The 22,772-nt window shown below is 35.5% G+C and overlaps 1 protein-coding gene across 5 annotated transcripts in view; it reads right to left on the bottom strand.

Moving 5' to 3' along the window:
- MCPH1 (microcephalin 1) overlaps nt 1–22,772 on the bottom strand; it is a 109,109-nt gene that overhangs the window by 2,747 nt on the left and 83,590 nt on the right. For all 5 annotated transcript variants that reach the window (XR_015731334.1, XR_015731336.1, XM_034436742.3 and 2 more), the window contains one exon: nt 447–684. Coding sequence is in view for 3 of the 5 variants with exons in the window: in XM_034436742.3 (XP_034292633.2) it covers nt 447–684 (238 nt within the window). In the remaining 2 variants the exon portion in view is untranslated. The remainder of the gene's footprint in view (nt 1–446; nt 685–22,772) is intronic.

Here is a 22,772-nt window from a genome sequence, read left to right as displayed (position 1 = left end):
GGAAAAAGGTGTAAAGGAAAGGGAATGTGAAGTTCAAGAAAAAAGAAGAAAGGAAGGGGAAGCTACACTACACAATGACAGATTTGCTTCTGCAACATTGGAAGCCATGAAATTTCTGGTGCATGGGAGAAACAGGGCAACAGATGCCAATGTTAATGTTGGTTAATGCTGTAAAGGCTCATACATTGATTTTTGGAAACACAATCCTGAGATTAAGATAATTCCCACCCCTAGGCAAAAGAAAAAAAACCCCTCAAACATACCCCTCACCCCAAAATCTCCTTTCCTGTATGCCATTAATCTTAGAAAACATAAGATGACCCATTTTAAAGATCAATTATTTTGGAGAAAAATAGTCTTCCTTTCAGAAAAAATGTAAGAGTGTAAAAGTTATTTTTTAGAACACATACAAGTTATATTTTAGAAAGTAAAATGTGATCTCTTACCTATAATCCATTTTTCTGATAAACATTGGATATCCACATACTTTCCAACTTTGCACTGTCCAATACAAATTTTAGCTTGACGGAGGGTTTTACATACTTTTCCTCCACAAAGCTGTACCAGCTCACAGAGCTTCTGATAGGGGGGTTGACTTGTGCGAGAGATGAACATTATAGGTTGATTGGCAAAGAGTTTTTGATACACTTTTTCTTTTAGAATATTGTGCTGAGATCGGGAAATCTGTTTGAAAAAGGGAAAATAAATAAGAAAGTGAATTTCACCACAGGATGAAGCATTTGCTTTTGGGAACATATTGCTATATTTTACAATTTTCTTGCATACAATTTTTCTATTAGAATGCCTGCTGCTTTAAAATTTAGTGTACAGTTATAATAAACTCTCAAAAGTGACACAAAAAAAATCAATAATATAAACTCTGTAATGTTAAATAATATCAGAATGTTCTTGATATTCAGAAATTATTATTTCTATATTTTTTTATTATTTTATCTATTATATTGATAATAAAGCCAGATATGATTTCCACTGCAATAAGAGTTTAAATTAAGTTTATTTTTTAAATTGTTATGCCTTTGTTTTTTGTCTAAACACAACTATATGGAAAGAAAACATCTAATTGCATAATGAAACATTGCAGACTCAACAGCCTTAATTTGAAACATACACTTATTGCATCAAACTATTTTCTGGAGTTGAAAGATATATTGAATCATAAACTAGCCAAACAGGTTGGGTTCACACTGTGTATTAAACCACAAATAACTAAGATTTAAAATAACCAAGTTTCTCAATAACTAAGTCTTGAAATAGGTAGTTAAGCATGTTGCCTAAGTACAGCCATTTCTTAGATTTCTTCTAGCTGTGAAAGAATTTGTATTCAGTTACTGCCAGTTTCTTGCTCCTTTGGGAATTTTTAAGATGAAAACAGGATTATATATTTCTTAACACAGAATAATTAAATGCACAATAACAGTTGAATTCCAGAAGGGCAGCCATCTCAAAGGACAAACCTCTGTTATATTTATTCAGAAGAAAGGCCCTTATATTCAGTAAAGCTATATCTAGGTGAATGAGCAACATGGCAGATAGGTATGTAAGAAATGGAATAAAAATATGATGATTGCTAAAATCAAGCAAATAATTTTGATATGAATGTTTGCACTTACAAGCTTAAGCCATCAGATGTCTGGACTTAATAGGCCAGATGAAGGAGGCTTTTATTACAAAGAGCATATTCAATGCCCATGATAATTAAGCAAAAATGAGACTGTATAAAAATAGGATAGCAAGATCACTAATACCTCCCAGAAAGGATGATATGCCACTATAAATGGTTAGTTATGCATGATTACTTTCCCTCATTACTCTTACTCATTCCTCATTAATATAAGTGGTCTTTATTAAATCCACTAATTAATACAAGGGTTGGGCAAAGGCATGTGCAAATTTAAGAATAAATCAATTGAAATCAAGGGAACTAATCAATGGATGGATTTCAAGAGGATTAACGAGGGGATGAGAAACTGGTTTCCACCCAATTACTGTATAAAAAGTTGGGATACAAATTCCCCCCATACAGGCAACTTGTGTGTTAAATGTAACTGTTCACCCTGGTATGTCTATTTTCCTAGTCTAAGAATTTTGTTTTTTTCAAACAGAAATTGGAATTATATGAGTCCTACTCCCAATCTAGTCCTCTAAAAGGATACAAGTTTATAGCATCAATGATTAGATCATGGCCCACAAATTTGTCTCTTCATATTTCAGGGGGAAAAAGATAATGGCACCAACACTGAAGGGTTAGGTGACCAGGATGGGGTAGCCTTCCAGAAACTAATCAGGTCTGGCCTCTAGTTGGGTGACATATGGGAGCCCTATGTGACATGGCCTTATGCTCTTGGATGGAATAAAGGCAGGATATGAACCAGCAAAATGCCATCAGAATTCACAAAACAGGAAGTGAGTCAACTTTTTCAGGAGTCACAAGACTTGTTTACATTCAGTTATTGTGCAGCAAAGTAAAATAACTTGGAATTTGATATAAACTGTGAATAATATCATAAGATATGCTGTACTTCTTTTCCAAACAGGCAACTCATAAATCTTTATAGCTTTATCTTGGCATTTTATCCAACCTAGCATATCAGTTAATGTACTGTATCTGACAGAGGAGAAACTCGAGTTCACATCAACATTTGACTGTTGAACAATGGATGACTTTGGCTTTGTCACTGTCTCTTAAACCAACACAGGGCTGTAGTGTTGGTTGTTCAGATAAAATGAAGAGCCTCTCGCCAAGTGCGCTAATCTGTGCTTTTGGGGAAGAAACAAGATATAAAAGCAACATTAAAAAAAATAAGTGATTGTTGGCTTGTTGAAGAATTTAGTGACTGTTGAAGTTAAACTGGCACTGAAAAAAGTGGCTTATGACCATTTTTCACACTTATGACCCTTGCAGCATCAGTTTGGGTCTCAATTGTGGTTGTAAGATGAGGACTACCTGTATAGTGAACAAATTGCCATTTTAAATTTGCAGCTGTTGTTTGGACATCAGAGTTTCCTTCCCCTCCAAGACAGGTGTGAATGGGAAAGGGAAAAAGAAAAGGCTCTGAGTCTGGAAAAAAATTAGGACCTTGGGAAAGGGTGGCCAGCCTCTGGAGTAGTCTTACAAATCAAAAGAGAAACTTCTGTGGCCAATTAAGCCGACAATCTATTTCTTCCCCATGCTGAGCCAAATACTCTAGCTCACATGTACTGTTTTTTTAATGTTAGAAGTACCTCAGGATATATATGAGACAAACTTCTCATATAACCCAAAATAGCTTATTTATTTTATTTTATTTTTACTAATCTCTCATGCCACCCATTTAGGTTAACAAAGTCCAAATGAAGAACAACAATCTCCACAGGATATAAATCTAGCCTTACCATATCTAAAATTAATAATCAAATCCAATTTGAAAAGACCTTGCGCTAAAATTGTCCTGTTGTGGTTGATAGTGTGGAGCTCTAAAGTTTCTAATCTGAAGCTGATTAAAACTGACAAACTCTGTTTATGTTCAGATCCAGCAGAGTCTGCATTTGTTACAAAGAGCCTACGTTAAGCTTTAACTTGATTGTAATCCTGCTGTTTTACACATTTTTGAGAGACATGATTTAAAGAATTTATTGTACTCCTGTTTGTTCAGCATTGTTCTTTAAAGCTTATAATTGCTGAGGCCATAAAGAAAAGCCATTCTATGCTCACTGTGGTTCCTATTATATTAGAAACGAGCCTAAATTGACAAGAAAACTATATGAAAAAAGCCTGCTATTTTATAGGTTTACAACAATCAAAATCAGCCAAAACTGAAAAGTTCAAACTGTGGAGGCCACGTTACGTGTTATATGTTATACTTTTAAATATGTTATTTTATCTTATTATAATAAATAAAACTTGGATTATGAATAGAAAATCTGAGGTTTGGGCTGTTGAACTTCTTTCCAAATGCAGTGTAGATAAGGGCTGTATTTTTTTTTCCGGTTTGTACAGAAATCATTCAAATGTAAGCATAATATGTACTTGATTTTACAAAAGATCATACTGTAAAATCAGTGGGATAAGATCTGAATCATATATTTGAATTTAGGACTGGTTATTATATTAGCAGCAATTGTTCCATTGGGAATATATGTAGAGAACTCAACATTTTCATGAAAATCCGCAGCTGGAAAGGAAGCTATCTTCGGTCCTTTCCATATCCTTCATTGTGCTTATTTTGTACCTCCAAAGATGTTTCTGAATTCCACAGAAATGTTTTCTTGGAGGTACTGCCACCATCGATTCAAATGCACTTAAAAATAAGGCTTGCAAATATCCATATAAATTCCTCGATATAAGTCAGTGGCCCCCAACCTTTTGGGCACCAGGGACTGGTTCCATGGAGAGAGGTTTTTCCATGGACCGGAGGGGGCATGGTTTCATGTGCTGCCTGCATCCCGTGGATGGGGCTTTACTTGTTTGCAAGGCCCAGTTTCTGGCATGCTGTGGACCGGTGCTGATCCACAGACCGAGGGTTGGGGATCCCTGATATAAATAATGGAAGATAGTATCCAATGTTATTAGTATGTCCTTTTTTCATAAAAGGTAAAGGTTTCCCCTGTCCAGTCATGTCCGACTCTAGGGGTGGTGCTCATCTCTATTTCCTAGCTCAGGGAACTAGTGTTGTCCAAAGAACTTCTGTGGTCATGTAGCCAGCATAACTATACGCCAAGGCGCATGGAGTGCTGCTATCTTTCCACCGAAGTGGGATCTATTGATCTACTCAATTTCCATGCTTTCAAACTGCTAGTGGGCAGGAGCTGGGGCAAGTAACGGGAGCTCCCTCCATCATGCGGTGGTCGGGTCTTAAATCTGAGCTGTCAGCTTTCCAGTTGACAAGCTCAGTGTCTTTAACTGCTGAGCCAGCGCCCTCCCCCCCTTTTTTTATAAAAGTTCATATAATTTGGGATTATTTCAGACATACATACTGACAAGCAGCTTGAACAAGAAACTAGAACTCTCAAGAGCTGATTGCACTGCAACATCCAATCCAAAATAGAGAATCAATACTTTCTTGCACATAGTTTGTGTTTTGGAACTAAATGGTACAATAGTATAGTGAAATCCAACAGGCTCCATCCACAAACAGAAGAACGTCTGCTGTTTTCTACAGGTTCCTTGTCCTACCTGTTGCCCAGTAACTGAAGGAGTTGAAAATCCCACCAGCCGCTACCTTTAAGGCAGCAAACTAAATACCTGACAGGTCCTTGAAGCCTCTTTTTTTCCAGCTTCATTTAAGCTTGTTGGCCACCTCTTTTTTCAGTTTTCCCTTCCTCTCTCTTTTATGAAAGAGATAAAGAACATGGAGGCATTTCCAATGTTTGATGACTAGCATCCCAACCCACGTCATCTTGTGGCTTGCATCATCCCTTTGTAGGCATTTTCTATGAGCCATATTTTAAAGAGGCTAAATGTTTAATCTCAGAGAGTTTAGATTAAACCTTAGTGGACATATTGGGATTTACATTTAGTAGACATATATAGGATCTGATTGATTATGTACCATTAAGTCATACAAACTAGCGATTACATAGAAAAAACTTCTTTTTTACAATCTATCCATGGCCTGGTTTCTCTTATCTTAATGGATTTTTTTCTCTCTCTCTACTGCGTTTATTTGTTAGATTTTTATTCCATTTTTCATTCAGGAGTACAAGTGGCATACAGAACATTTCCTTTCTTCCAAATTTCCTCTTCACCACCTTGTGTAAGTTGGACTGGAGCAGAGAAATGGACCAAAGTCATAGTAAACTTCCAAGGCTGAGAATGGATTTGAACCTGGTCTCCCCATTCCTAATCTAATACTTTGACCATTATACAGGTAGTTCTCAATTTATGATGTTTAGTGACTGTTTAAAGTTACAGTGGCACTGAAGAAAGTGACTTATGATAGGTTTCCATACTTACAACCATTTTAGCAACCCCATGGTCACATGATTAAAATTTGGATGCTTGTCAACTGGTACGCATTTATGACAGTTGCAGTGTCCCAGGGTCATATCAACACTTTTTGCAACCTTCTGACAAGGTCAACGGAGAAGCCAGATTTACTTTACACCATGTTACAAACTTAACAACTGTACTGATTCACTTAACAACTGTGGCAAAAAAGGTTGTAGAATGGGACAAAATTCACTTAACAACTGTCTTGCTTAGCAATCGAAATTTTGAGAATTGTGGTTGTAAGTCAAGGGCTGCGTATATTATCCTGACTTATATACCACCATTGCCTCTAACAAATGTTAACACTGTATGAGTCACAGCTCAGCCAATTTGTCATGGGTATCTTTTAAAAATCTTTTTTATGTTATACTAATGCATGTAAGTACCATGCCCTAAAACAGAAAGGGAAAAAAGTAAAATGCTGACAATGTGACGTAAACAGAGCTTTACAGATAAACCCTACTTCTCTCACACACTGATAAGAAAAGTTAATTTCTGCAATTGTCTGAAAAGCAACGTTCCGTGGGAATTTTGTGAAAAGGTTTGGCAGATGAATCTGTTTTCTGGCAGATGTTCAAATTTATACTTGAGAACCACTTTTTTCTGCAGTGCAAACATGGTGTCCACCAGGAATAACACTGTGCACCTCTGTTCAAAACACGATTGAGACAGAGAGCAGATATGAGCTTTATATTAAAGAAGCAAAAATGCATTAATTATCAATTAATAGTTAGCTATTTTATCCGAGACGAAAGTTATTGTTTTGGTTATAATGGTTGGTTGCAAAGTCACCCAGATATTTAGACTAGATTTGACATCTTTGTCCACCTATTGAGGCCTTCCCAAGGACCTGGGATAGGCAGATGTTGTTTTGCAAGACATGAGGCGTTTTCTGAAATAGCTGAATTTAATTACAATTGGAGCAGTGTTTTTTCCCCCTTTCTTGCCCTGAATGATAGCAAGAATCTATTTCTGTTAGCGTTTCTGTTAACCATGTAAAGGCTAGGTCAGGAGTCTCCAAATACGGCAACTTTGAGACTTGTGGACTTCAACTCCCAGAATTCTCCAGCCATTCCCCTGGCTGGAGAATTCTGGGAGTTGAAGTCTACTGGTCTTGAAGTTGCCACATTTGGAGATCCCTGGGTTAGGTAAGTGTGCCATGTATCATAAAGTATTACACTTTTTAAAATATACCAAATGCCATTTTCTTCCCTCGTCAAATAATAAATGTTTCCTAAAATATCATTTGTTTCTTTTTAAAAAGAATCTCTATCAATACCAACATTTATATTCTCTTGCATGCAGTGGGCTGTTAATGCCTGCAGAGATTTCCCTGCTCATTCCAGAAGTGCCACTTAAAACAGCTTCTAAAGTGTGTGTAGAATCATCATGAATGTGTATGTGAAACATGACTTCCATATAAATATATATGAAACCTAGATCTGGGGAAATTCAAGGTGGAAGGATTCCCACGCTTGAAATCAAGTTGTCCTACGTTTTCTGCATTAAAGCACATTAAAGTAAAGCCGCCTTTTGCAATTGACTGATGATTTTGTCAATGCCAATGATGTTCAAGTGGTGCTCCAGATATTTTGCGATTGTATCCATGGCAATTATTTTTATTTATTTATTTGTATCCTGCTTTTATTATTTTTAGAAATAACTCAAAGTGGCAAACATATCTGACACACCTTTTCCTATTTTCCCCACAACCCTGTGAGGTGAGTAGGGCTCAGAGAGAGTGACTGGCCCAGTCACCCAGCTGGCTTTCATCCTAAGGTGAGACTTGAATTCATTATCATCCGCTTTCTAGCCTGGTGCCTTAACCACTTAACCACTATTACTATTGGTATCGTAATTACTTACTTCTGCCACAAACATTCTATTTCTATTTGCAGTCATTATATTTTGTGAATTTTTAGAAGCCCAATTATTAACGCTGATAATGTTACCTAATTTGGGTAATGAAGTGTCTGTAAGAAAACAACCAAGCTCAGAGAGCACCAAGGACCACTCAGCTCAATTAATCTTTTCCCATTTCTCTTGTTTAGTTCCTCACTTCTAAGCTACCAACTTTACTAATAAGGGGAATGATATTAATAAAATATCTGATTGTAAATAATAGAGTTTGTAGCAGATGATACTTTGGTGGATTCCAAAAAGCTCCTAAAGATCCTTTTATGAAGCTATTTAGTTCCTTTTTCTTTCAGTGATGATTATTGTAGACTATTACTGAAACTTTCCTTGGAGCAAAGAAATTCATCTTATTACAGATAATCTCTACTGTATATTTTGATTGATAACAGCTCTCAGAAATTGCCTGTGTACAAAATACATTCTTTCCCATTCAAATAAAAATCCTTCTCCTTTGTTTTATAGGTAGGTAGTTGTGTTGTAGCAGACAGAGATCCTATTTTAGACCAGGAAAAAAAGGAGCAAATTGCCCTCAGATTCATGGAACTAGTTTCACAATTCTTTGGATCACAGTAATATATATTCTGGGTCAGGGTCTAATGTAATCTTTGCCTTTGCTATACTGAACATTATTTGCATGTTTACTAGTCAGCTGTACTGAAATAATCTCTATTCCAGGAATAACAGTACATTAACAGTATCAAACAGATTTCTGAACCAAAAGCCTGGCAAAAAAATTCTCCAAAGCATTCTCCAAAAGCTGCTAGTTCATCATAAATAGAATATAATGTTAAGAGTCATTTTTTTTTATTAAACAAAAATGTGCATTAGTTCTGTTCTATCTAAAACAATCTACAATTACTAAAAGCACAGAGCACATCCTTTATTTTTTAAGTTTAGATGAGTTGCTGTTAAGATATCCAGTAGCACCTCAAAATGTGCCAAGCATCATTTGTGTTCCAGCTACTAGAATAATTGACAGGCTTTACAATAATTTTTGGAAAACACTTGAACTTCTCTTTCACACACTGCAGCTTTGTTCAATATATTTAAGATAAAGTACACCACACTTATCTACCTTCACATTTTAGATAGAGAAGGCTTAAGATTGAAGCAGTTCAGGTTCTCCTCCAAATAAAGATGTTCTTCTTAAAGATGATTGATGAGAAGAATCTTCATGATCAACTATCTTATTGCTTTAAAGATACTGAAGACTATAAGAATACCTTCAAAGAAGAACTTCGAATTCTGTTTCTAAGCTAACCTTGCATGCATTGTACAGACGTTCAGATGATTCTAGAATCTGTAGAATGCTGACATATTTTAGAACATAAAAGTGTGCCTAAATTCCACATAACAAGGCTTACAGTGCTGAATGACTGCAGCAGGTTACTTCCTACTTAAAATGTAAAGGGGTGCATAATTTCCTCCTCTTTTCTCCCCAAACGAAGCTAAAACTTTTTTTTTTTAATGGAGAGAATGTGATTATATTCAAGAGTGGATGACTCAACTAGCACCTGAGAATTTTTTTGTGTGACTGTTATTAATGGATTGCTGAACTTCCTGTTTCAGCAAAATACCAAACATGTTGGTTTTCCTTTACAAAGCAGCTATTACATCAAGCCTTGTTCCTACCATTTCAGTTTTGTCTGGAGTCCAACATTTTCTTTGGCAAATGTAAAAACGTTCTAATTAAAGTGCTCACAAAAACAAGCATCATTCATCGCAGACATAGCAAACATCTGAAGAACATTGCACTGCATGATTCTTTTACTGGATACCAAGAGAACGACAAGACTATTGTTATGCATCTGCTCTAGAGGGATAGGCTTGCCCCATGAGCAAATTATTTGCAATGTGATTAATTTTTCACTACTATCTTAATTTATAGAGCTGAATAAGAGGCCATTGACAGGCCTCGGTTTTAGAATAGGAAATAATAGAGAGAGGGAAGAAGGCAAAAAGAATTGGGTCATGAGACAAAGCTCATTATTGTATTGTGTTGCAATCCCTAGAGATTATGCCATCTCCACTATTTTGTAGACAATATCATTCCCTCAAAAATTTTCAACAGGGTCTTCTGCAATTTTTTTGTCCAAAACCATATTTTGTGTGTGGTTAGAGTAAAAAAACCCTGCTATCTTGATTACATCGTGTGCTTGTGGAGAAATAGCATTCTGAACATATATGGTAGATGGACTCAGAAATAGATTGGGTGATGGCTAGTAAATAAGAATTCAATCCAAAATCAGAGGTGCTTTCAGAGGGTCTTTAAGTACTTGATTAAGTGCAAGATCCTTAAGGATCTTTCCTACATGGGATCATTGTTCCCAGCAGTTCACTACTTCAATATGCAGATTGATTCAGTTTTGTTATGAAATTTAAGTGATACCAATAGCAAACAGACTTCTACCAGTTTCAGGAGAGACTGGGACTGAATATTATTTCCTAGAGGGAAACTTTTTTAAAAAATGTAATGAGATCCATACAATTTATTTTTTAAGCAGGCTTTCTATTTTGTCTTGTGGTTGAAGATAATAAACAAAGCGGGAGAGAAATGCAAAAGGCAAAAAGGGCGCATTGTAAGCCGCCCTGAGTCTCCGGAGAAGGGCAGCATATAAATCAAATAAAAAAAAAAAAGGGACCAAAGCTAGCAACCTATATTAAATAGTTTTAGGAGTGGACACAAACCAAAAAAAAAGTGTTTTGTTTTGAACTTGGAACAAAATAGTGCTCAAGAACTTTCAAGGTGACTCAGTACTGTGAAAACAAAATTCAAAATCTCTTATGTGTTTGAAAACTCAAAACTTTTAAGGCGTTTGAGTCAAGCTGAATATGGTTCACTTAACAGAAAAGGGCAATGGTTGGAGTTGCTCATGATTTGCTGAGCATTAAGACTAACAGTGGTTCATCAGGATTGGCATTGTTGGACTTCTCTCTAGCTTTGGACACTCTTAACTTCCAAAATCTACAGCCCTTCTCAAACTCTTATTTATTTATTTATTTATTTATTTATTTATTATTTGATTTTTATACCGCCCTTCTCCAACAGGACTCAGGGCGGTGAACAGCCAAGATAAAACATAACATATAAAATTTAAAAACAGTTTAAAAGATATTAAATAATTTCGGCCCACAATTTAAAACAACCCAGTTAAAACCAATTTCAAATTAAAACCAAAAGGATGGGATCAAGCCAGCTGTCTTTAGCTGTTGCTGATTGGTTTTTTCCCATCAGTTTCTCCCCTATCTATCCTGTTGCATTTTTCGGCTACGTGGCATGATTTTTGTTCTCCTATCTTCCAATTATTTGTGAGCGTACTTCAGTACTTAGTTTTAGGTTCCCTGCTATTTATTCAATAATTGCCTTTGGATTATATGACTTCTTTTTTTTCAGTTTAACTATCCTAATTATGGCAACACTATCCAGGTATATTCTGCTCCTATCATAATAAAAAGCGGCATAATAGCTACAACAACGTAATTGGTGATACAGATCTTACTTAGTGTAACCATATTTTAATCACAGATTAGTGTTGTCTTACCTAGATTATTACAGCAGTTTACTTGTAGAGTTTTCTGGGCTTACGTTCAGGACCTCTTCCAATTGATCCCTATGTTTTTTCTTCTCCAATCTTTAAACTGGTTGGATCTTTGAGAATATAATTTTAAACTATGAGTGTGGCTTCCTGGATACCTTGTATAGGCAAACCTAGTAATCTGAATAATTTAATCCTGCTTCACGTTCTGTCCATGTGGTTTGACTATGTAATCAGGGTTGGTTAATTTTTTTACATTAGAATGATCACTTCAAGTTTGGCTTTTTTCATCTATCACCTTTGGAATACATTCTACTTAGAATTGTAACTGGAGTTTGAACCCCTGAATTTTTTTTTAAAAGCATGAAATACTCTTAGCTTTATGAAAGTAGAAAAATAGCATTGCTTAAAGCATGGATGAATGCGAATAGGTAACGGTTGCCGTAATTTATCATTGTACACTTTTGTTTATATTACATTGTCGTGTTGCACTGCCCTTATTACACACTAACTTCTAAAGTAATAGATTTGTAGCCCGTACTAAAGGATGCCTACCAACCAAATTGCATACAGTTGACTAAGGGCATTTTTAAAAAATTCCACATAGAAAACTATGGAAACACACAATTCTTCTCTCACCAAATTAGATACCTCTTTGTGTTAGTATCCGTTATCAAAAATTCCTCCACAACAGAAGGGACAAAGGGACAAAGGTCTGTTTAGTTTCTTTAAGTCACCAATCAAGACATTACAGAAAAGGAAAGCAAGCAGTTTTTTAAAAAATATTCTTTTCCATACATTTCTCCTCTTGACAAATTTCCTTATGGTTTTGCATTTTCAGCTTGGTATTTGTGGGAGTTTTTCTTTCTTTCTGCAGTCTGCTTGCCAGGTGCAAACTCAGCAAAAGCAACACTTTCCCTCCCCCTTTCAAGACATTTCTGCATGCACATGAGGTAGCTGCTGGCTGTCAAAATGGAGAGAGACCGTTGACATTTCTTCATTGCATGAATAATGTTAACACTGCAACAAGACATAAGAACATTCACCTCAAACTCCAGCCAACCATTCCAAGACTTCACTAGCAGTCATTTTTACCATAGCTGGAGGTGATGCAAACTAGCATGCAGACATTCTTTTGAATTTATAAAACAACACCCACCTACCCATCCATTTATATGAACTCATAGCGAGGTTTTTCAAAATACAGCAATTTACTGACTAGCTGACAAATGAAACAGCTGCAAGCCATTTTCTCTATAGGAATGTGCTTCCTTTCCCTTAATACTCCATTCCCACAACATCCCCTCATCTAATCTAAAACAGTAGCCGCATGGAACTAATTGGATCCTACTACAGTACTAAGGGGGCTGGAAAAAGTTTGGGGAAAATATCCCAATTGCAAGTCACGGAACAACGGCCCAAATTTGGTGCCATGCCCTAACACAGAGATGATGCCATTCAAAAACAAGATTTGTTTCACATTTGGAATAAAGCAATGTGTTCTATTGCATACAGGTAGTCCTTGACTTATGACTGTGATTGAATCCAGAGTTATGGCCATAGGTTGTGCTGGTCGTTAAGCAGGTTGTCATGTGAGCAACTTGATTTTATGACATTTTACAGTGAATCACCATGATTGGTAAGTTAACACAGCAGACATTAAGCGAACCCATTGTGTACAATTTTTTGCCAAAAACTAAAAGTAAATGCTAGTTTTGGGCAAAAACATTGCAATTACTTGATTGTGAGGTGCTGCAAATGGCCATAATTTTTTTTTTTTTGCTTTAAATGCAGGCTATTTACCTTTTTTTTTTTTTTTTAAGGTCTGTTGTAACTTGAATGGTTGCTAAGTGATTGGTTATAAGTTGAGGGCTAATTGTACCTAAAAGGAAAAATACACATTTTGCTTTATGGTCTATGTTGTACTCAAAATAGCCATTTTGAGACAGGCATCTGAAGGGCAAACTGTTTTGCATGTTCCTAATAATTTTAACTAAATGTTAGTGCTAATATTATTATATTTAATATGCTAATAGAAAGTATGTAGGAAAATATAAAGAAAAAAGTTTCTTTTTTTTTTATTGAGTTTTAAACAGAGATATAAAGACAATACAAAAAATACAAAGACATTACAAAGACAAACGAGTTCCCACCACCAACCTACTCACACCATACTTTACATATATGTTTTGATCATCATCAGAATATATATTGCTTTATAAGTTAATATATAAGTAATACATTGTCAATTCAGATGTTTTAGATTAGAAATAATCTTGCATCTCCTCTTTATTTATTTATTTCCGGTTTTATTTTTTCTACCCTATTTTCTTTCATCTATATTTGTACTGATTTTCTTTTCCAGCCATTGATACCACTGGTGCCACACAAGATAGAATTCATTTTCTTCTTTATCTTGGAGTTCTAGTGTCAGCCTATCCATTTCGGCACATTCTGTTATCTTTGAGATTAGTTTGTCTTTGGTTGGGAGTTGATCTGATTTCCAATTTTGCGCAAACAGTAACCGTGCTGCTGTCAAAATGTGTATGATGAGGTATTTTGTCTCTTTGTTGTGTTGTGTTGTTATCATTCCAAATAAAAAAAATTCTGGAGTGTTTTCTACTTGTTGGTTTATTATTTCTTCAATAATTTCCTTTGTGTCCTTCCAGTATTGTTGGGCCTTTGTACATTTCCACCAGGCATGGTAGTATGTCCCCTTTTTTGTTTTGCACTTCCAACAGCGTGGGGAGGTGTTTGGATATATTTTAGCTAGTCTGGCTGGTGTTAGGTGCCATCTGTAAAACATTTTTATGAGGTTTTCTTTGTAGGGTATGGCTCTTGTCATTTTGATGTTCTGTTTCCACAATTTCTCCCAGTTTGCCAGTTGGATGTTGTGCCCTATGTCCCTGGCCCATTTTATCATATTTTCTTTTACTGTTTCTTCCAGTAATTTATATCTAAGTAGGTAGTTATATAATTTGGTTATCATTTTTTGTTCTGGGCCTTGTAAAATCTTATCCAATTCGTTCAAATTATTCGAGATTCCATATTGCTTTTTGTCTGCTATGTGTCTTGAGTGTATTTGAGTATAGGGCCACCAATCGATATTTATGCCGGAGTTTTGGAGTTGCTGTCTTGAGATGAGTTCGCCTTCATGATTCAGTAAGTCTTGGTACCTCATCATTTTTCCTATTTCGAAAGTGTTCGGGTATATCAATGCTTCCATCGGGGACCACCATTTTGGTATTTTAGTATAGTGAGTTCTCTTAATATCCTGCCAGATCTTGAATAATGAAGCTCGAATTATATGACATTGGAAGTACATGTGTCTTTTATCCGATCCGTCCCATAAGAAAGCGTGCCATCCTCTTATTAAGTCAAAGCCTTCTAAATATAAAGTTCTTTTGTTGTCGAGTTCCATCCATTCTTTAATCCAGGTCAATCCTGATGCCTTATAGTAGAGTTCCCAATCTGGTGTTGCTAGGCCTCCTTTGTCCCGTGAATCCTGTAGGGCTTTGATTTTAATTCTGGCCTTCTTTCCCTGCCATATGTAGTTCATTGTTGTTTTGTTGAGGTTCTTAAAGAAATCTCTTCCGGGGTGTATTGGTATCACTTGATATAAATATAGTACTCTTGGTAATATATTCATTTTTATTGAGGCAATTCTGCCCATCAATGAGAGTTGTAATCTACTCCAAATTTCTAAGTCTTTTTTGATTTGTTTTAACAATTTGGTATAATTATCTTCTTTAATTGTAGTTGTTTTTGCTGTCAACCAAATACCTAGGTATTTTATTTATAAAGAAAAAAGTTTCAACATTCCTCCAGATCTGTAGGGATTTCTTTTTAGGATTAAAATGTAAATAAACAACAGACATTAATCTTTAATTGCAGTAGTATAGCCTATGCAGAATACAATTCTTTTTTTGGGGCATTCTTTAGTAATAACAAGCTAGAGAATTTAGGGAGCATATGCTTTTTGTCTTAGTAAAAACTTTATCACACTGTTATAACATCCAATAGTGTACAGAAGTAATAGCATGTTCTTTTCCTATCTAACATTTTGAACAGCTGCACCTGGAAACATAAAAGCAGGATTCATGGACAAATATCTTCTTTGTTTGGAAATGTATAAAACTATAACAATCTATTATACTGAGGAACCATACTGTTAGTTTAAGTAGGAGGGTCTTTCTGGATCAAAATGATAAAGCTGAAAAACAAATTCCAATGATAAGTGGCTGCACAAATAATTACTGGGGTGCTCATCCTGCATGTTTATTTGGAAGCAAATTCCATGGTATTGAACAGGTTGATTTTCAAAGACATGAGCAGAGAATGCATTAATGCTAGATTCAACACCTGGTGAGTGGCAATCAGAGTAGAATACATAGATAACCTCAAAGAAGCTTTGCAGACACAGTTAAGGCAAAAAATAAAAAAATCGCAAACCCTGTAACTCAGTTGTGGGAAAAGTGGAAGCTTGAGGAAAAGATTTCAATATCGCTCCCCCCCATTCCACTCCTTAAGATGGAGCAGAGGCTGTCAAGATTTTTTTTTCTGTTATACCATACATAAGAACCAGTGGTGGGTTCCTCCCAGTTTGGCCCGGTTCCACCGAGCTGGTAGTGGTGACAATATGATGTCACCGAACCGGTTCTGTCCCCCCCTCGCGTTATTTTTACCTTTTATTTGGCCTCACCTCCAATCTATTGCTGCCTCCTGAGTCCCAGCTGATCGGCTAGAAGAAAAAAAACTGTTTAAACTCTTTCCGCGGGGCTTCAAAGGGCCGCCCTACAGCTGATCTATGTTAAAAGGAAGTGTGGTGGTAGACCGGTGCCTCCAAAAACAAATGAGTAGACTGGGGCCTGCAAAAATAAATGGGTAGACCAGTGTCTCCAAAAACAAATGGGTAGACCAGTGCCTCCAAAAACAAATGAGTAGACCGGTACAGCTCTGCAAGCAGTTAAAAGCCTGGTAGACCAGTATCTCTGCTAAATCCTAAAGAATTGTCACATGACCATCAAGCCACTCCCACAAAATAAGCCACGCCCACAGAACCGGTAGTAACATTTTTTAGAACCCACCCCTGATAAGAACATAGCATTTCTATATTCCTTGCACTATTTCCCGATCTGGCCCACTTCAAAAGACTGACACTAATCTATTTTTACCTAATTTTATTATCGTTCCACTACTTGATGTGCAACTACTATGTTTCCCTGAAAATAAGACCGGGTTTTATATTAATTTTTGCTCCAAAAGATGGATTAGGGCTTATTTTCAGGTGAGGTCTTATTTTCGGGGAAATATGGTAGAAATCCTTGGCTTGCTGGCTGGCTGGCAGAGACTTCCTCATTATTTTGTTTTACTTATTTAACAAATGTATATCTATCTATCTATCTATCTACCCAAGGAACTCTGGGCAGCTGGGCTGAGAGACAGTGACTGGCCCAAAGTCACCCAGCTGGCTTTCATGTAAGCTGGTTCTAATTTAGTGGTGGAAGATTCAAGGGTGGGTCTCAGACAGATCAGCTCCTTGTTCTGCAGACGCAAAAGATGCTCTTAGGATAACAGACATCAATGTAAGCACTGGAATCTGGCCATATTTACAATATGTTGGGTTTCATCCTACATCTTTTTTCCCCACTCTTATGTGATTACAGACTTTCTGCCACCCATTTCTTGGCCTTAGATATTGAAAGCACTTGCAAAGTATGGATACTGGTTTATTTGGTCTCGGACTCCTTTATTTCTGTCTTTGCCAGCTTCAGCCCTCACTGGATTCAGCATAGCATATAAAATCAATTAAGCCTTTACCATTTTGGCTTTTTAGGATTAAATCTGACAGCTAGTTTAAGATCTCCAAAATCCTCCTCCTTCTTATTTTTTCAAAAAGATGAAATATTATCATTTTACTGCTGAAATTAGCATGCCAAATGAGTGATAAGCAGGAACCAATAAAGATTCCTAAAAAGCAGCCAGGGTCTAACATTGACAAAATATGATTTTTTCTCTTCTATGATACAGGACAAGTATATATAGTACATTCTACTGATTTGTTTCTCTAAGTGTTTCTGTCATAGCTACAGTAGATTGTGTGGAAAACACGAGTAACAGGACTAAAAAGAAACCAGCATTTGATATAAAATTTTAAAAGACCCAATCTTCATATCTTTTGAGTCGGAATCTTTTAAACATAATCATGTTAACATTGGTAGCTAATTTAATTTCATCTCATTTATATTAACCTTAGAAAATAATGACTTATCTGTAAATAATGTGCATAGTAGACAAGCGTGGAACTGCTTTCATATAATGAATAGAATAGAATTCTTTATTGGCCAAGTGTAATTGGACACACAAGGAATTTGTCTTGGTGCATACACTCTCGGAGTACATAAAAAAAAAGATACATTCGTCAAGAATCAAGAGTCATGAACGCTCTGTTTATCAAATTAATAAGGCTGTTGGATTCCACAGAGTCTCAGGATGGCACATAATACCAAAACAGCACAAACAGTGAAACAATGAGGAAAGGACAATGATGTCTGGACAGTGCAATAAAATATACAATTTAATATGCATATCCCCATAAGAGGCCAGCCATCTACTTTAGCCCAAGACCTATGGAAAAAGCCATGTATTTAAAGTTTGATTGAACAAGAACTGAGTAGAAGCCATAAAGTCTCTGTGGAAATGCCGCTGCAGAGACAGATACTGCAACCGAGAAGGTCTGATTCTTGCCAACTCTACTTGATTGTATGTGATGGGCTGAAAATAGCAGGGACAAATGGTCACTTAGGGCCAAAGATGAAAATTCTCCAGGATCTTGTGAGTCAAATATTCACAACCACTTGATCCTGCTGGGATTGATCTTGAGTCAGGAACAAAACATGGATAAAAACTTTTTGTTAGCCCAGGAGCAAACTGATCAATCTCAAACTAATGGATGACCTCACCCAGTAGCCTCACACAGATGGATTTATTATGTACCAGCCTAGTGTTCAATAGCAGCAACTGCAGCCAACAAGTACTGATGATCTAGGGTTGAATACAGGGAGTCTTCGTCTTACAACAGTTCATTTAGTGACCGTCCAAAGTTACAACATCACTGAAAAAAGTGACTTAAGATCATTTTTCACACGTACAACCATTGCAATATCTCCATGGTCACCTGATCAAAATTCAGGCAACTGACTCACATTTATGACGGTTGCAATGTCCCAGGATCATATGAACATCTTTTGCAACATTTTGACAAGCAAAGTCAATGGGGAAACCAGAGTCACTTAACAACTGTGTCACTAAGTTAACAACGGCTATGATTCACTTAACTGTGGCAAGAAAGGGTTCTAAAATGAAGCAAAACTCACTTAACCAATGTCTCACTTAGCAACATACATTTTGGGCTCAATTGAGGACTACCTGTACTAAAAGTTAGAAGTGGGACTGCTTGCAACTATCTTGCCCCACCAATACCATGTACAGCCTGCTGTTAGATTCCCGGCATACCTTCCTCTGGCCCTCAGGACTTTAGTGATAAAAGTGTAATAATCTATATGTTAAAAGCTACTTTTAAAAATGTGCATAAGTAGACATTTGATATATTACATGTATGTTTTTATTTCTTCAACAAGCCAATATTCCTGTTATGGAATGGTTATGGTTAATCACATGTTTATTACTCTAATTAATTAGACAAATAGTGTACCAGTTCTCTGTAGTCAACACCTTAGTAATCAGTTAATATTTATAGTCTTTGCCTGAATATCAAAGTTTATTTTCTAAACCCACATAAGAAAACTGCTTATCTACAATCTAATTTAAGGAATTTCAAGTGTCAGGGTTTTTTTAATTGCAAGTTCTTTATTCACAACAAGTTCAATGCTACTGGATTTGATTTTATCAGATTTTTGGAAATTACTGTTTTACAAACAGGAACACCGCTGATACTATTTTAGAGGTTATTTACAAATTAGCTGATTCTTTTGATCAGTATTTGTGGCTAGTTATTCCATAAAGGTCAGATATAATTTTGAAGAATAAATAAATATCTGGAGATGGAAAGGGATCAACTATTTAATTGATGTTAATGTTACTTTTAATGTTTTTGTATTTCTGCTTTAATGCTAATTGTAAGCTGCCCACTCAGAACAGTGAGATATAAATTTGATGAATAAATATATACTTTAAAAAAAAAGACTTCCATGCAGTCGGGGTGAGGCACACTACCTCTCTGGAATCTCCTCTTTTGTGTGATTCTAGATCCACATATTCCTTTTAGCCACAACCGATTGTGGGAAAAATCCCCACCGTCATTATTCTAATATAGATTCTGATATATCCCTTTGCAATCTTCTTCCCATTCAGTGCTATTCAACGCAACAGGTTTGTAGTCATTCAACAATTCATTTTGGCCAACCAGCTGGGATGATAGATCTAGGTTATAGGAAATGCATTCATTGTGAACAATACACTAATAGACATCATAATCTACATCAACATTCCCTACAAACATTCGGCTTTCATTTAAAAAGGGGTTAACGTATGACTGCCCTTTTTTTGTGTGAGGGAAACAGATGTCAGGAACTAATTACTTTACTCTTGCCATAAGCATCCTTTTGCTCTAGAACGGTTGTTTATTCCTTTCATGCAAGTTCTCACTTCCTTTTCATTTTTTTGTGACATCACTTTTTAATGAGCTGCATGACTCCAAAGTTGAGGTAACGTGTATTTATATCCACTGATGAATGACTATCAGTTTAAAACAGGTGGAGAGCTCTTATGTATGAAGTATGTATGTGTGGGAAGGAGGGAGACTTAAAAAAACCATACTACCGATATATATGTCTGTGAAAAATGGTTGTAAAATGGAAACTTTTTTTGTTCTTGTTTTTAAAGAAAAAAAATAATATATACATACATACATACACACACACACACACACACACACACACACACACACACACACACATATATATATATATATATATATATATATATATATATATATATATATATATATATATAAAAGAAAAATAATGCATACTCAACATAAACATTAGTAGAGAAAACATGGTATATAATATATACCATATATAATAACTATAGATTAAATCATATTAACATGACTAAAATGTCTCTGTAAGATGCACATCAGACCCAATTCTGGACAAAATTACTACAATAGTAATATGAATAGCAGTAATCATTATCTCGACAATTTAAAATTATTATACATGACAAGTCCTTTGAATATGTAACATGGATATATTAAAAATATTCCCAAACTGTGACATGGCCTTAATTAGGTTATTAGAATTGGCCTGCAAAGATATGTGCACTTACTAGAGTAAAGTAAATAATTTCATAATAATAATACTTCCTATATCTCAATAGAAATTATAACACTTTGCGGCCATCCAAAGATCAGCTAGATTTTTGCCAGGCAGGATTTAATAGCCCTAATTTGACCTCAATAGCAAAAAATAAAAACAAATATGTTGAAGTCAACAGTTATATTAACTGAATATAGCTGAATATTTCCCATTTTCAAAAGTAAAAGCTACTTAAAGATAGGAAAACTGTTTCAAGTAAATAGTATTTCAAAAACTATAAAAACTATTTTAAGCAAATACAAGGAAATAAGCACTTTCATTGTACTCTTTCTACTTTATTTGCGGTACAGTAATTGCAACCAATCAAAATCCAAAAAAATCTCATGGCTTTCTACTGGACAAGGTTTGATTTCCTGTGAAACAAATGGGATCCCCAAAAGAACACAATGTTGGATGGACAACTGTCAGATTTAATATTGGAATAGATATTATGAGCACGGAAATGTACAAGCACATTCCTTGTTCTTGTTTTAAATATCAAGAATGTCCTAAAAACGGAGCTTTTAGTGTTTTTTTCCCCTGTGCTATTTGTGGTCTTAAATTATCTTTTCTTTAACTTAGCAATAAAATCCCAATGCTGATCTAGCAGGACGAAAAGGTCGTAGGAGGAAGCCCAAAAAAGTTGCTTGAGATTTTCTGTTTTGGTTTCATATGTTTTGACTTAACTTAAATACTGAAATAGATATATCTCCTTACTAATCTATTTGCTAATGTTATAATTTCTTTTTTAACGTCTGAATCCATTAAGATTGATTGAGTGAAAATATAAATATGTCGTTAGTAAAAAATAATTAACCCCGAGTCCATTAATCTGGAAGATGTAGAGGTAAGGAAAGAGAATGAAAAACCTAGACAACAAAAAAATGGGGTATTTGGAAAAAATATTGTATTTGGAATGTACAGCAAGCTATCCTGAGATTCCTGTATGAGACAAAGAGCTTAAATTTTAAATTAAATTCCAAATATCTCTAATCAATATATAGCAGGAAAACTGATTGCTATAAAGTTTGCAAGGATTTCTTAGCAAATAATATTTTTGAAGAAGAAGATTTCTAAGGCGAGCAGAGCGAAAGGTCTAATTTAGTTCGTCTGAACAATTTGCAGAATAAATGAACCTTGACTGGCAAACCTCAGACTTATATTTTAACTGTCAAAATCCTGGTTCAAAGACCACCAATAAAGGGACATGAAAGGGAAATAAGCAATTGCTTTGCTATGGCAAAGGAATGCGATGCTGTTGAGAGAAGATGGGAAAAGGAAGCAACTAAAAATAAAGAGTGAGCCGAGGTTACAACTGTTGCTTTCTATTTCTCTTTTCTTTTGCATCTTTCCTTAGAAATAAATCCCTCTGTGCATAGGAGACTGGTATACTTTTTTTTAGTGGTTTAAAAATCAGATTGTAATATTCCACAATCAGAAAACATACAGGCAGTTATACAGGCAGTTATAAGCAAATGACCAAAGAAGTGGAGCATAAGCATTAATTCAGACATTGTTAAAAACTTTCATTCAGGCTTATCACTGAGTGGATGGAAACAGAAAGCAACAACAAACAACAACTCTTGAAGAAGAAATTGCTCTGCATACCAGCTGCAAAAACCTATGCTGAAGGATTCTCATAAGCGTCAACCCAGGATTGTGAAATATTTTGGACCTTAATTTCAGGAAACACTAACAACTATTTATGCCATATTGTTCTATATTTTTTCATTAGGCTTATGCTTCCTCTCTGAAGCCAGAAATTTTTGCAAAAATGTTTTTCTACCTGTCCATCAAATAGACTAAAGAGCAGGAAATTATAAGTGCTAATAGACTGCAAAGCTTTTATTTTATTGTTTAACATTATCTTAAGCCTAGGTACCTAAATAATTACTTTTTCTCCCACTTTACTTTCATTGTATGGTTATTGTTGTACGATATCTGAAGGAA

The sequence above is a fragment of the Pantherophis guttatus genome, chromosome 1 (assembly GCF_059756535.1).
Source record: "Pantherophis guttatus breed Tessera chromosome 1, ASM5975653v1, whole genome shotgun sequence".
NCBI lineage: Eukaryota > Metazoa > Chordata > Lepidosauria > Squamata > Colubridae > Pantherophis > Pantherophis guttatus.
Note: the sequence above shows the minus strand (reverse complement) of the source record. Positions and strands in the feature narration are given on the sequence as shown.